General features: G+C 41.6%; 1 protein-coding gene across 2 annotated transcripts in view; it reads left to right on the plus strand.

Moving 5' to 3' along the window:
- Positions 1–1,531: 1,531 nt before the first annotated feature.
- Positions 1,532–12,476, plus strand: part of EDNRA (endothelin receptor type A) — a 46,962-nt gene continuing 36,017 nt past the window's right edge. The window contains exons 1-2 of one of the 2 annotated variants that reach the window (XM_090288798.1): positions 1,532–1,802; positions 5,552–6,032. In XM_090288798.1, coding sequence (XP_090144924.1) covers positions 5,613–6,032 — 420 coding nt within the window. In that variant the 5' untranslated portion in view covers positions 1,532–1,802; positions 5,552–5,612. Of the gene's footprint in view, positions 1,803–2,175; positions 2,322–5,551; positions 6,033–12,476 lie in introns of those variants that run through there. The other variant, XM_090288799.1, reaches the window with a different exon arrangement.

The raw sequence follows: 12,476 nt of genomic DNA on the forward strand, positions 1-12,476 counted from the left end.
TGTCAGCTTTCCAGGCCATGGGCTCCAAGGGCCACCTTTTCTTTTTTTAATGCAAATTAAGGCACTTATAAAAGCTACTGGTTATCCTGGCTGGTTGACGCTTCATCATGGGGATGTTGTAGCTAGAACAGATTAATACAACTTAGTCCATTTGGACTAGATGACTATTAAGGCCCCTTTCAAGGGTGATGGTACTCTGTGGATCTCTTTGACAGATTTACAAAATGCCTTCCACATTCTCTGGCACTCCATGCATGGACAGTGGAGTTCACATCCTCTCACCTTGAATCTGGGATCTGTTTGGCAACAGAATTCCGAAGAAGTGACACTGGACCAGTTTCCAGGCGCAGACCTTAAGAAATTGGCAGCTCCCATTTCCTGTCTCCTGGAACACTCCTTCTTGGAGCCCAGCCATCATGCTAGGAGGAAGCCTAAACCACTCTGTAAAGACACACATGGTGAAGAACTAACACTCATCATCAAGTCAGTGAACTGTCTTGGAAGTGGACCCTCCAGCCCAAGCAAAGATGATTTCCCAGCCAAGACCCACCCAAATTACAGACTGATGAGTAAAGTAAATGACTGTGGTTGTTTTAGGCCACTACTCTTTTAGGATGATTTCCTGTAGGTACAGCAGACAACCGGAACAGTCTGTAACATAATGTGACCAGTTCTCCAAGTGCGCATTTCTACAAGATGCCTCACACCAGCAGAACTCCAAGGCACGGCCTTCTCTAAGAATCCCTCCATCTTTTTTTCACATGTCCCTGGCAATGGCCTTTGTCCCTCATCTCCTCTCCACTCCCCGATTTAGGATAAAATATCTCTCGAGCACATAAAGATGCTGAGACCCACCTTCTGCTGCACCTACACCTTCATTGTTTGGATTTCTTGAGGAATCTCAAGTTTCTCGGAGCCACTCACTGGACCCCTCCCTAGACTTGCCAGGGCATCTGCTTTGCCCCGGGCTAGTATTATGTATCTTTTGGGGGCTGGCTTCAAGGGACAAGATAGAAGCAAAACATACTTGATCCAGTAAACTGCTGTCCACGTTGGCTCTTGAACTTGCTCTGAGTTTAAGGGGAAGCATACAAGGCAAGCAAAGGGGTAGGGAATGCAGAGGAGAAGCTGTGTGTGGGCCCTGGCTAGCTCTGTCTGCAGTGGCTCCATCACAGATCAAATCTGCTGCATGTCCTAGAAGGGAATGGGTTTCTCTGCAAGGCCTTCCTTGGTTCTCAGGCGTGTCAGTTAAAACATCCTTCTCCATTGATTACTGCCCCCTCCCGTCCCAACTTCATTTCAGGAAGGAAATAGTTAAAACAAGACTCCTGCCCTTCAGGGCCTGGGAGGGGGCGGAAGCTTTGTGCTTTACAGTGGTTGCCTCTGAGGAGGGCTGGAAGCTTAGGACTTTCTTGCTGTGCTGGAGTGGAGCAGAAGCTCTGGGAGCTCCTGGAGGAAGGGGAGGACAGACAGAGCAGAGCGGGGCGTGTGTTCCTCCGGAGTTTTCTTTTTCTCGCTAGCCCTTGCACGCGCGCGCGCACAGACATCCCTGTGGGCTGGCGATTGTGGACAAGAGGAGGAGAGGCTCCATCCCAGCCGGTGGCGGAGGCTGGCGGTTGTCTGGGAGACCTCCCCACAGAAGCGGTGCCCAGGAAGTTTTCCGAAGTAGAGGCAGCAGCGCAGACGGGACCAGCGCGGTGCAGAAACCCGGGACCCACGCCACCCACTCTCCCGGCTCCGCTTCCTCTCGTCCGGGCTCCGTGCGCGGACCAGGCAGTTGTTTGCGCCCGCCTAGCTCCACGGTGGGTACAACTCTTTCCTCTTGGGGGCCAGAGAGGGGGTCGGGGAAAATGCCTCTTGAGCCGCTGGGCTGGGAACAGAGGGAGCGGGCATCATTTTCTCCCGGTGTCCTTCGTCTTGGTCAACCCTCGACCCGGGGTCTGGCACCACCTGCCCAGGGGCGCGCGGTGGTGCGGGCGCCTTCCTAGGAGGGGCGCACTCCAGCAACGTCAGGGGTTGGGGGGAATTAATTGAAAGCCCCTCAGTATCCGCAGACAGGATTCGAATTTTTAGTGGAGGGAAAATATTTTACACAGCTCTTCCTGGGCATCTCTTTTCCGTAGGCATGCAAGAACTTTGTGGAACACCACGCCCCTGTCGCAGGCTGCAAAGCCTACTTGTGAAGTGTGTCCCGCAGCCTTTTCTTACTGGCCTGCTTCTCCTCCCTGAACACCCGGGCTGGCCAAGGGTAGCCGAGAGCCCTCGGTGTGAAGGACAGATGTTTGGGAAAACGCCTGTGCAGCTGGTTTGGAAACCTGCTTGTGGGTGTCTGGACGTTTGGTTCTGTGCTGTCCTTTAAAGGGCACTTGTTGCCTTTCACGTGCAGAAAACTAGGGCTGTTTACACCATCCTAATGGCTTCCCGGCCAGAGTTGGCGCTGAGGGGGTAGGGTGGGAAGCAAATTGAAGTCAGACTTTGTCAGTAAGGAGAGTTGCTGATTTCTTCTTACCCAGCGAGCAAAACCCACAGAAAACTTGTAATGAATTCCTAGGTTTTTGTTTCTTCTCTTATAGATGTTTATGGCTTTTTCTGCCCCTGTCCCATTCCTTCTGTTTTAAGTGTTAACTAATTAAGAAACACCTTGACCATCATTTCATATAAACTAAGTGCTCCAAAGTCAGGCTATTTGGGTAAAGTTGGAATTCCAAATTATTGTACTAATTACAGGTAGGTTTTGATCCTGAGAATCAGGAATGTTAAATAGTTAAAGTGTAAGCTAAGGTTTCAGTTATTTTCCTTAATAATAACTTTTGAACTTCAGCAAATTCTTAGACACCAAACAGAAGACTGCTGAATCTGTAAACCATGACCTTGAGGTAGGAACCTGACTTAGATCCATGGAAATGAGCTACAGACTCATTCTTGGAGGACCATGCATTTGAAGAGGCTTCTTTTGTGTGGTTTTGTATTTTTCACCCATTATATGGTATTCATATGCCCTTGCCAAGTATCCCTTAGCTCTGCAGTTTAGTATGTGGCGAGAGCTGACGGAGGTGTCATCAGAAATGACTTCTACAGTGGTGTCATTGTTGGAGGGGGAAGAAAGGTGGCTTTAAAGGTAGCTAGCTCACATTTTGTTGAGACCCACAGCCTTGGCCTCCTTAGCTCCTGCCATAATCAGCCGACTAAGCAAACCAGCAACCTAATGTTCAAACACTAGTTGTGCATTTTGTGGGTGGCAGAATACTCTGATAGCCAGGCCAGTTCACTAAAGATCCTCCCAACAGACTCTGATGGGCAGAGACATTCCATTTCTGGAAAAGCCTACCCTCTCTTAGTTGTAACAATAGCCATTACTCAAGGTCCCATTCCGATTGGGAAACTGGAAGACTTTAGTCATTCAACAACATGAGATATTGCAGTATATTTTTTTCTCCCATCTCTGATATGGAGAGGAGGACGACAGTGTGCTTTGCTCTCAGAGTCCTGGTTTCCACTACTGAATGGAAATAGGGTCTGTCAGTATTTGGTCAGGTACTTACTCCAAATGTAAGAAGCAAGAAAAAGCTGCAAACTTCTAACAAGTCCAGGTAGATCTGACATGTACATAGTATGCCTGTAGCTTAGAAAAATTGATGTTTTTATCATTTATTTTTGTAATATCAGACTGAGTCAAGTCCTATGAGCAAACTAAAGTGAGGTATTACATCTGTCATGCTGCTTCTTGGCCATGAAAACTTGACTTAACTTCCCCAAGACTCAGTTTCCTTATGAGTAAAACGGGGACATTGCCCCTGCCAGCCTACAGTTGTAAAGTTCAAATCAGATAACAGATACATGCATAATAGAATGTATTACTACTACACACAAAATCTTATTTCTGGTCCATAGGAAAAATCTCAGAAGAAGGCTAAACTATGTAGGAGTTGCACCTTATATTTACTTTAGATCTTCTATACAACTTGGTTAAATCTTATTTCATCCACATGTTGACTAAACCTAAGCTTTGTTGATAACTGTCAAAAATAACTGTCCAAATCCCTAGAAGTAGTTAATACCAACCACAAATAGATTAAGAAAAAGGACATTGTTTTTTTAATTAAATTATGTGTCATAGACACACACATCACTGAATAAATGAGCTTATGGTCTTCCTTTAAAGATGCATAAATATTCACAAAACAAGACAATATAAAACTACTTAAATGTGAGGAACCATTTTTATTTCCCTTTAGGTATTGTGTTACCACCAATGCTGCTCATTTTCCCAACATCTTTTCTTTAAGGATTAAAGTAGAAATGTAGACTTCCTGAGCAAGAAAGACCACTTCCTCTCTGCAAGTGACTAAAACAAGCCAACAAACACACCAATGGAAACTTCATTAAAATATTTCAGGTGCTAAGAAAAGCATGAGAATGAGAGACAGTGTAGTATAGTGGTTAAGAGCTGAGGCTCAAAATTGGATTAATTTGCCTTAGAATCCCAGCGTTGCCACCTACCACCTGTGCCTTTAACAGGCATCTTGACGTTCCTGATCCCATTTTTCTATCTTTACAATGGAGCTGCATCTGCTTCACAAGGATGTGGTCTAGATGAGTTGTCCTCAGGTACATGCGGTGCTCTGCACAGGTCCCTTGGAAAACCAGATGGTGTGCCTGGCCTGGGAAAGTCCACTACTCCCTGTTTCACTCATTGGCAGATATCATGACAATAATTTCTGAGGAATGGAAAAGCCAAAAACTCCTGTCAGAATATGTAGGTTGTGTACACTAATCATCAATGAAATAAATATTTTTTCTTTATCAGTTATGCTGCATTTAATTAAAACTAAAATTGTTATATGTATTGATGGTGTTAATCAGAGTTCTGATTTTAACTTTTTCTAATACTTTAAATGGCTAACTATACTGCATTTTATTCCCATGTTCATAATTTACCACATGCAAAACAACACACATTTTGGAATATTGGATTCTTAACTGCAGAATTGGTAATTTTATGCATTAACATTATGTAACTTTTACTCAGCATATAATGCCTTTTCTCTTCAACTAATAAAATTTATCCCAATTCTCAAAGATTTTTGTTATTCGGGTTCTTATCAGGCTAGGTGTAGTGAATAGAAAACAGTAACTTTTAATCTACTTCTTAAACAGAAAACTGACATATCTTCATACATTTTATAATCTAGATATAAGTACAGCTGGGGACAGAGATGATTGCCCTAATAGAGCTTTGGTCTCTTCTGGTTTGTTCTGCTTTGGGGTTAGCTGACATAGATACAAAAATAGATACACAAAAATCCACCAATTTTGATAAGATTTTTTAAATGCAATCTAACAAGTGTTTCAAATAAAGTTAAAGACAACAAAGCACTACTAGAGCTACCATACTGAAAAAAAATCAAATGAGCCTTTTAGCCAACCCAATACCGTATCATTACCAAATATCTGCTTTCCAACTGAAGCAGTAAATTATCATTGCCTACAGTCTAACTGGCAGCTGAATTTTGTAACCAAAATTATATTTTCTTCTTTTTCTTTTTTTCAGGTGAAAAAAAAGTGAGTGTGTAAAAGCACAATAAGAGACCTTTCCTCAAATTTGCATCAAGATGAAAATGTTTTGCTTCAGGGTGTCCTTTTGGGTGACGCTGGTTGGATGTGTCATTAGTGATAATCCCGAGAGCTACAGCACAAACCTAAGCACTCATGTGGAAGATTTTACCTCCTTTCATGGGACAGAGCTCAGTCTCCTGGCTACCACTCATCGGCCCTCTAAGTTGGCCCTGCCCAGCAATGGCTCAGTGCACAACTACTGCCCACAGCAGACTAAGATTACTTCAGCTTTCAAGTACATTAACACTGTGATATCTTGTACTATTTTCATCGTGGGAATGGTGGGGAATGCAACTCTGCTCAGGATCATTTACCAGAACAAGTGTATGAGGAATGGCCCCAACGCGCTGATAGCCAGCCTTGCCCTTGGAGACCTTATCTATGTGGTCATTGATCTCCCTATCAATGTATTTAAGGTAGGAAGTCATCGTAAATATATTTGCAGGTTTGAACGTATGCTGTGATTCCACAGTAACAGAGTTGCTGCCGGCTTTTCTGACCTTCTGAATTTTAGTTTTTACTGAGAGCATCTTAAATTTTTATTATTTGTTCAGTGTTACACTTCTTTTCTAACTTAATTGTTAACCAAATAGTGTTTTGGGAATGACTCTTCAGAGCTGTCTTTCATGCTTCGGATTCTCGTGCCATCTCTGAGCTTGCTGAGTGGTTGAACAATCGTGGGGAGATCACTTGGTTTTTCTGAGATTCAGTTTTCAGAGTGAGACCTACAGAGCCCATAAAGTACTTGAAATAAATATATTCAGTTGGAGTTGCCTTTTTAATGTGGTGCTATGCCAGTGTATGGCTGGGAAGAAAAAGCAGCTATTTTATTCTGACTGTCTGGATTAATGATTGGAGCCAAAGCACGTGCTGGCTTGCCTAGGTCATCTGGGTGACTTGAGAGAATGTGGTCCACACGAGAGCAGGCTAGTGTTGACCTCGGTGAGCAGTGTTACTAAAACCAGTTGGAGTAGGCGTCCGTTTACTGTTGCCACCTTCGTTTCTTCCATTTACATTTAGAGTGCTCACTGTGTACCCCCGCCCCCCTGAGCTGGGCAGTAGGATCCAAAAAGGACAAATTAGACCAAGTCAGTGCCTGAGTGGGAGTGGGAGATAAGTATCCCACTGTTTCTGGGGTCACCTTGCTTTCAGGACTATTTAGTACCAAAGCAAACTAAAGCTGAAAGGAGTTAGATATTCCATATTTGGTCTTGTTGTGATTATGAGGCGAAAATTGCTGCAAGGATCCAAACGAACTAAAATTCAAATAAAGTCATGGTCTTTGCCAGATACTATGGAATGTCTTTATTCTAAGCCCAGGAACAGCACTTTCCTCGGCCTTTATTTTTTCTTCTATGTATTATCCATAAAAATGAAACTATTCCGTACAATCATATTTTGAAATAGAACTTTAAATGGCAAGTTTTGTCAATTGAAGACAACGTTTAAGTAAAATAGTAGTGTTTTGGTTTCCAATAGATACAACTTGAACTGTGGCAAAATATCCTAGCATACCAGGAAAATAAGTGGTCCAACAATAAAGATGTAAGCAATGGTTACAATTTTCAACCCTGCAAATAAAAAATATTGCAACCTATTCCAATACACTACAAAATTGGGGAAAGTAGACAACAAATAATAATTTTTGAAAAATCACATACTATCTCTTTCCACAGAATTGCATGAATACATGTGTTCTATTTGAATTTAAGTGGGATTTTAGAACCAAACAATGATGCGAAATGAAAATGTGCAATTCATTTAAAATGTTTAGCATATGCTACAGAACTTTTTTTTTTCTTTAAAAGGTTATTTTCTCTTTATGAAGTATTATGTGTACTCAACACCTAACTTTCTCATGATTTATTTCTTTAATAATATATTTGAAAATGTTATGACTCATTCAAACTTTGATTTTTCAGCAGTCACTGTGTGGAGTATTAAACATTGATTATTCATGCTCAGTTAATCAACCCATTATGGCTCAGGAGAATAATTAACCATCTCTGAATTAATAATCCCCATTTTACCATATGCAGAGCAGCTTCTTGGCAAATCAATACCTGCAACTGTCGGAAAGGGGACTCACATGTCGCTTTAAGGTGGAAACTGCCAGTCAACAGACCAAACTTCATTTCTATTTCACAGCAACATTTTAAGTCAGATCACCTAGACTATCTCCCAATTTGTTGAAAATCCAAAAAGAAAAAATCCTTTGTTTTACATTCATATAGTAGTGAATAAAAAAATAACACATTCTTATTTGACTATATGTTTCTTACCTCTTGGAAACCCAGTATGGTCAGCCCTCCATATCCATGGGTTCTGCTTAGGCAGATCCAACTGACAACAAATTGAAAATATTCAGAAAAAAAGTTATGTTGTTGCTGACATGACTACAATGTAGTTAGGTGTGCAATGGTCATGTCTATACAGAACATATCCAGGCTTTTTCTTCTTGTCATTATTCCCTGGGACACAATACAGCATAACAGCTATTTATATAGCATTTACATTATGCTAGGTATTATAGATGTGATTTAACCTAGGATGTGCCTGGGTTATATGCAAACACTATACCATTTTATATAAGGCACTCGGCCTTCCAAAGATCTGGTTATTTGTCGAAGTCCTAGAACCAATCCCCCACAGATACTGAGGGATGACTGTACCGTAACACTGTAGTTTTAAATCATATGGACAGTGTGACTGTTGTGTTCTTGTATCACAGGTGTACATTCATGTAATTCCTGTTTTTCTAAAACTTATGTGATGTCATTTAACCAACATTACTTTTAGAAAGTAAACCTTTTGCTTTCAACAGAAACTACTCTTCAGTCATGTCTATCTTTTTCCAAAGGAAACGAGATAAGTATTGGAGTAAGCTAAAAAGGCTTCCAGTTTAGGGGAGTGATTTCTACTTCTCTCAGTCCTCTTCCCTAGATTAGGAGATGTTGCTGCTTCTCTGACTTTGGTCCAGAGCAGTCAAGAGAAATCCTTCCAAGCAACGTGAGCACCAGACCCTCACGCCTTTTCTCCATAGCTGCCTCCTTCTGTAAGATTCTGAGACGCTCTGGAGTTTCACATATCAGACCTGTGATTCCTCTCTAACCATTGTCAAGCTACCTCTTTACTTCAGAGCAAAGTAACAGCTGTCCATCTCATTTTACTATTATGTTTAGGTAGCTATGAAATGAAAACAATCTGCAGACTTGCAGAACATGCTATTTAAAGGATGCAGGGACCTTCTTTATCGCCTCCCCGCCCCCCATTAGAAGAATTAGGTTGAAAGAAGACTGTGAAAGTATCTGCTTTGCCCTCCAAAGAATGCTGAGTTTTCAAAGGATACAGGTCGTTGTGTTGAACAGTTCTATCAATTGCTTGTATACTTGGTTCTAAGGTCTACAGGCAGAGAACGTTACATCGAGTCATAGCAGAGTCAGCGTAAGTGGAAGTGGACAGTGGGAAGACTGTGTCTTTGGGCACGGTAGCCTGGCTGATTAGGCTGCAGTAATGTTACAAGTGGTGGAGTGTTCTTTCTATTCACATTTTAGTTTCTTTCTTTAACTGTGAAAGAGATGGTACTGAAAGTGTTCCATACGTGAATGTGATGTAAAACACAGCTGAAAAGCAGTGCAGCTGGGCTGTTTCTGATCTGTCATTGTCCTGTTCAGCTCGGGCGGGGCAGCTCTGGATGTGCTGTAGGCATGGAAGAGGGGGCCACTCCACACAATTTCCAAAAGTTTCCCGAAGACCCCTCTGTCTTCAGGCTTTCTTCCCTCTAGCCTATACTGCCCTTTGTTTCTACTTATTGAACGGCACTGCCCGAAAACACCCAGGAGCTCCCATGCTTAAGAGTCAAGGCCCTCCCCTCTCTGGATGTACTTTAACTACTTCTTACGCACATCCCCATGTGCGTGCTCCACTCTTGTTGGGATGCCACCACTACCCCTAAGTAACACGCTGCATCCTACGTGACATTTGCAGAGAGGCTGGACATAGTCACTGAATTGCTGCTGCAGAGACATTTACAAATCCTAAATTGAAAATTGAGTTCGTTCTGGAGTTATATACGCTGCACTGAGGAAAAAATAGACCAAAAAACAGAAAGAAGCTCCTTTGACCTTTGTTTAACCTCACACATACATAGACACAGACACATTACAGCAACTTGTGACAAAAGCAGACATTCTGAGATAAAATATGAAGCAGAAGGGACCTAAGAAAGCAAATGAATGCCCATTACCTTCTGGTTTTCAAGCATAAAAGGACCTTGCAAATGACAATATTGAGGAAGACCTGTTACTAATTATATCAAAGGATCACTCTGATTTTTAATTTTTCAAAAAAATAATATCACTGATTTCAAGAGAAGACTGAAAAGAATAGGAAGGAGGAAAGGAAATGAGTTAGCTGACCCTTTCAAATACCCACACTTATAACCTAAACACATGATAGATTCAATTTGTCAAGAAATTACATGATCTGATATCCTAAATTTTCAAGAAATGCAAAAACTTAGCCATGTAAATTAATCTTTATATAAAATATATGCATTCATCACCAAGCAATTAAAACACTGTTTTTAGGGACCAAAAATAAGCCCCAATGACTTAATGACAATATAGATTAGAAGTGTAGAACTTAATATATTCTTTAATGATTCATAAGATTTTGTTTATGTCATGGAGTATCGTCCATAGGGAGTTGGGTTATACTTTTGAATAGAGGAGAAACCCCAGAAGTGATGTGTGTGCATGGGTGGGCCAGAGCTTGGTACATGTTCTTTCAGGATAACAGCTCCTCCATATGTGCACGCAGATACATGGCCTAGTAAATAAAAACAGGAATGTGGGGAAATACATGTGAGAGAAGTAGAGTGGAGAGCATTAAAATGATGGCCGTGGGAAGAAGGAAGGAGTTGAGTCTGATGACTTGACATAGGAAGCTCTGACATGCATAGCGGGGACTTGGAACCAGTGACGTCAGAGATAATACTGCAGGTGAATAAGTCTTCATTGAACGTGGAGGGTACAGCAGATCTGGGAAAACAAGCTAAACAGCCGGTGGGAGCCTTCAGCAACTGACTGTTGATTACTAGTTGGGTCTAATCTAAGCAACCACCTCTTGTTGAGGACAACAATGAAAAATAAATCCAATTTCTGCATGAAATTATCAGTAATATTCTGCAGTGGAAAGTCAAGGCTCCCAATATGTTGCTCTGGCAGGTGATCTGAGAAATGTGGAAACCAGAGATGTTCACACAGAGCCAGTAAGTAGTCTCCATATTCACACAGCCTTGGACATCTCGTACAGCTAGGGTCCGTCCTATTGGGGCAGCCATACAAGAGTTGTTTCTCAACACATCAAGTCATCAAGGCAATTTCCGTCTCAAAAACAAATGCCACAACTTACAGATTTTATGCCTCAAACATATGGTTGTTCAATAAATGCGTTTTGATAGGATGTGTTTGGATTAGGACCTTTGTTGATAAAGCGAACTTCTAATCACATTTCTCTGAGACCTTTGCATTAAAATAATGATGATCATTTCTCGGAGGGATTCTTCGTTTACGGACAAGGTACAGGATATTATCTGTGATCTGCACATGCTCTTCCCCCAAGCTGATCAAATTACCAGGGAATTACATACACAATAAGGGTACTGTCTATTAACCTTTTTACTCATCAAGCAAATAAACAGACCTTTCTCGTGTATTCAAAAAATAGTGTTGTACTCATAAAATTAGTTATAGAAACTGTAGCCCTGAATTTTAAGACAGAAAATGTGTCCCTTGACAAGGATCTCTGCCTGTTGTGGGTACTGGGCCTTCCAGCTAGTTTTCCCGTAGAGAGCTCTGACCCTGCCTCCTTTCAGGTGCTTCTCTCTTCACGCTTTTGCTCTGCCTCTGTTGCTCCAGCTAACCTGGTCCATCTAAGAAGGCCAAGATGGTCCTTCTACCTGAAGTATTTCTCCCTCATGCCTCCTCTGGCTTACTCCACTTTGCTCTTCAGATCTCAGCTTAGACATCGCTTTGTCTGGCCAGTATACATGACCCAGCCTGGGTTGGTGCCTTTCTCCTGTGCTTCCATGACACCCCCTGTTAGCCCTGTGACAGCACTTAACACACACACTCTATTGTATTTGCCAATTCATTCGACTGCAAGTTCTTTGAGGCAAGTTGCCCTCGTTCTCATTTATCATTGTAGATCTCCTGCATCCAACACTACCCCGCTTACAAAAGATTTGATGAATGAGTAAAATAAGAAAATGTACTTCTATTGCCTCTCTAAGAGTGTTTTTCTCCCATGCAATTCTAGATCTAAAGGCAGACTTGCTTTTTGAATTTATTAACTTTCTACTTTTTTCCTTCAAACCAGGAATGTCTCAGGGTCCATACATTTGCGAGCACATAACAGGATCACTTCCCCCTTTCCCTTTGTCTTCAGAGGTCAAGAGTTCTTTTCTTATGGTTCAGGCATTGTGTTGTTTAATTCCTCTCTCTCTGGTACATAAAACCAAATGAAGGGTTCTATCCAAGATTTATGTGCAATATACACTCTTTCTTTGAGCATAGTTGCAGTTGTGGTTGTGATTGAAATATTAAACTACAAGAGATTTGAAATATCAAAGTGAACATTCATATCACAAAAGATCTTATTTGTTCTTCAGAGACTAGAAAATAGATTGATTTTCAGGCATTGCTGAGATGGGCATCGCAAAAGTTCATTATGCTAACTAGGTGACTTAAGAATATATATGTACATACAAAATGACAGAGTGAAAAACTTATTGCCCGATTTGCTGTTAGAAGGAAGTTGCTGTCTGGAAAGGCTTCAGAACTCTCTCCAACTCTACG

The sequence above is a fragment of the Furipterus horrens genome, unplaced genomic scaffold, assembly GCF_987537825.1.
Source record: "Furipterus horrens unplaced genomic scaffold, mFurHor1.1.pri manual_scaffold_10, whole genome shotgun sequence".
NCBI classification, from domain to species: Eukaryota; Metazoa; Chordata; class Mammalia; order Chiroptera; family Furipteridae; genus Furipterus; species Furipterus horrens.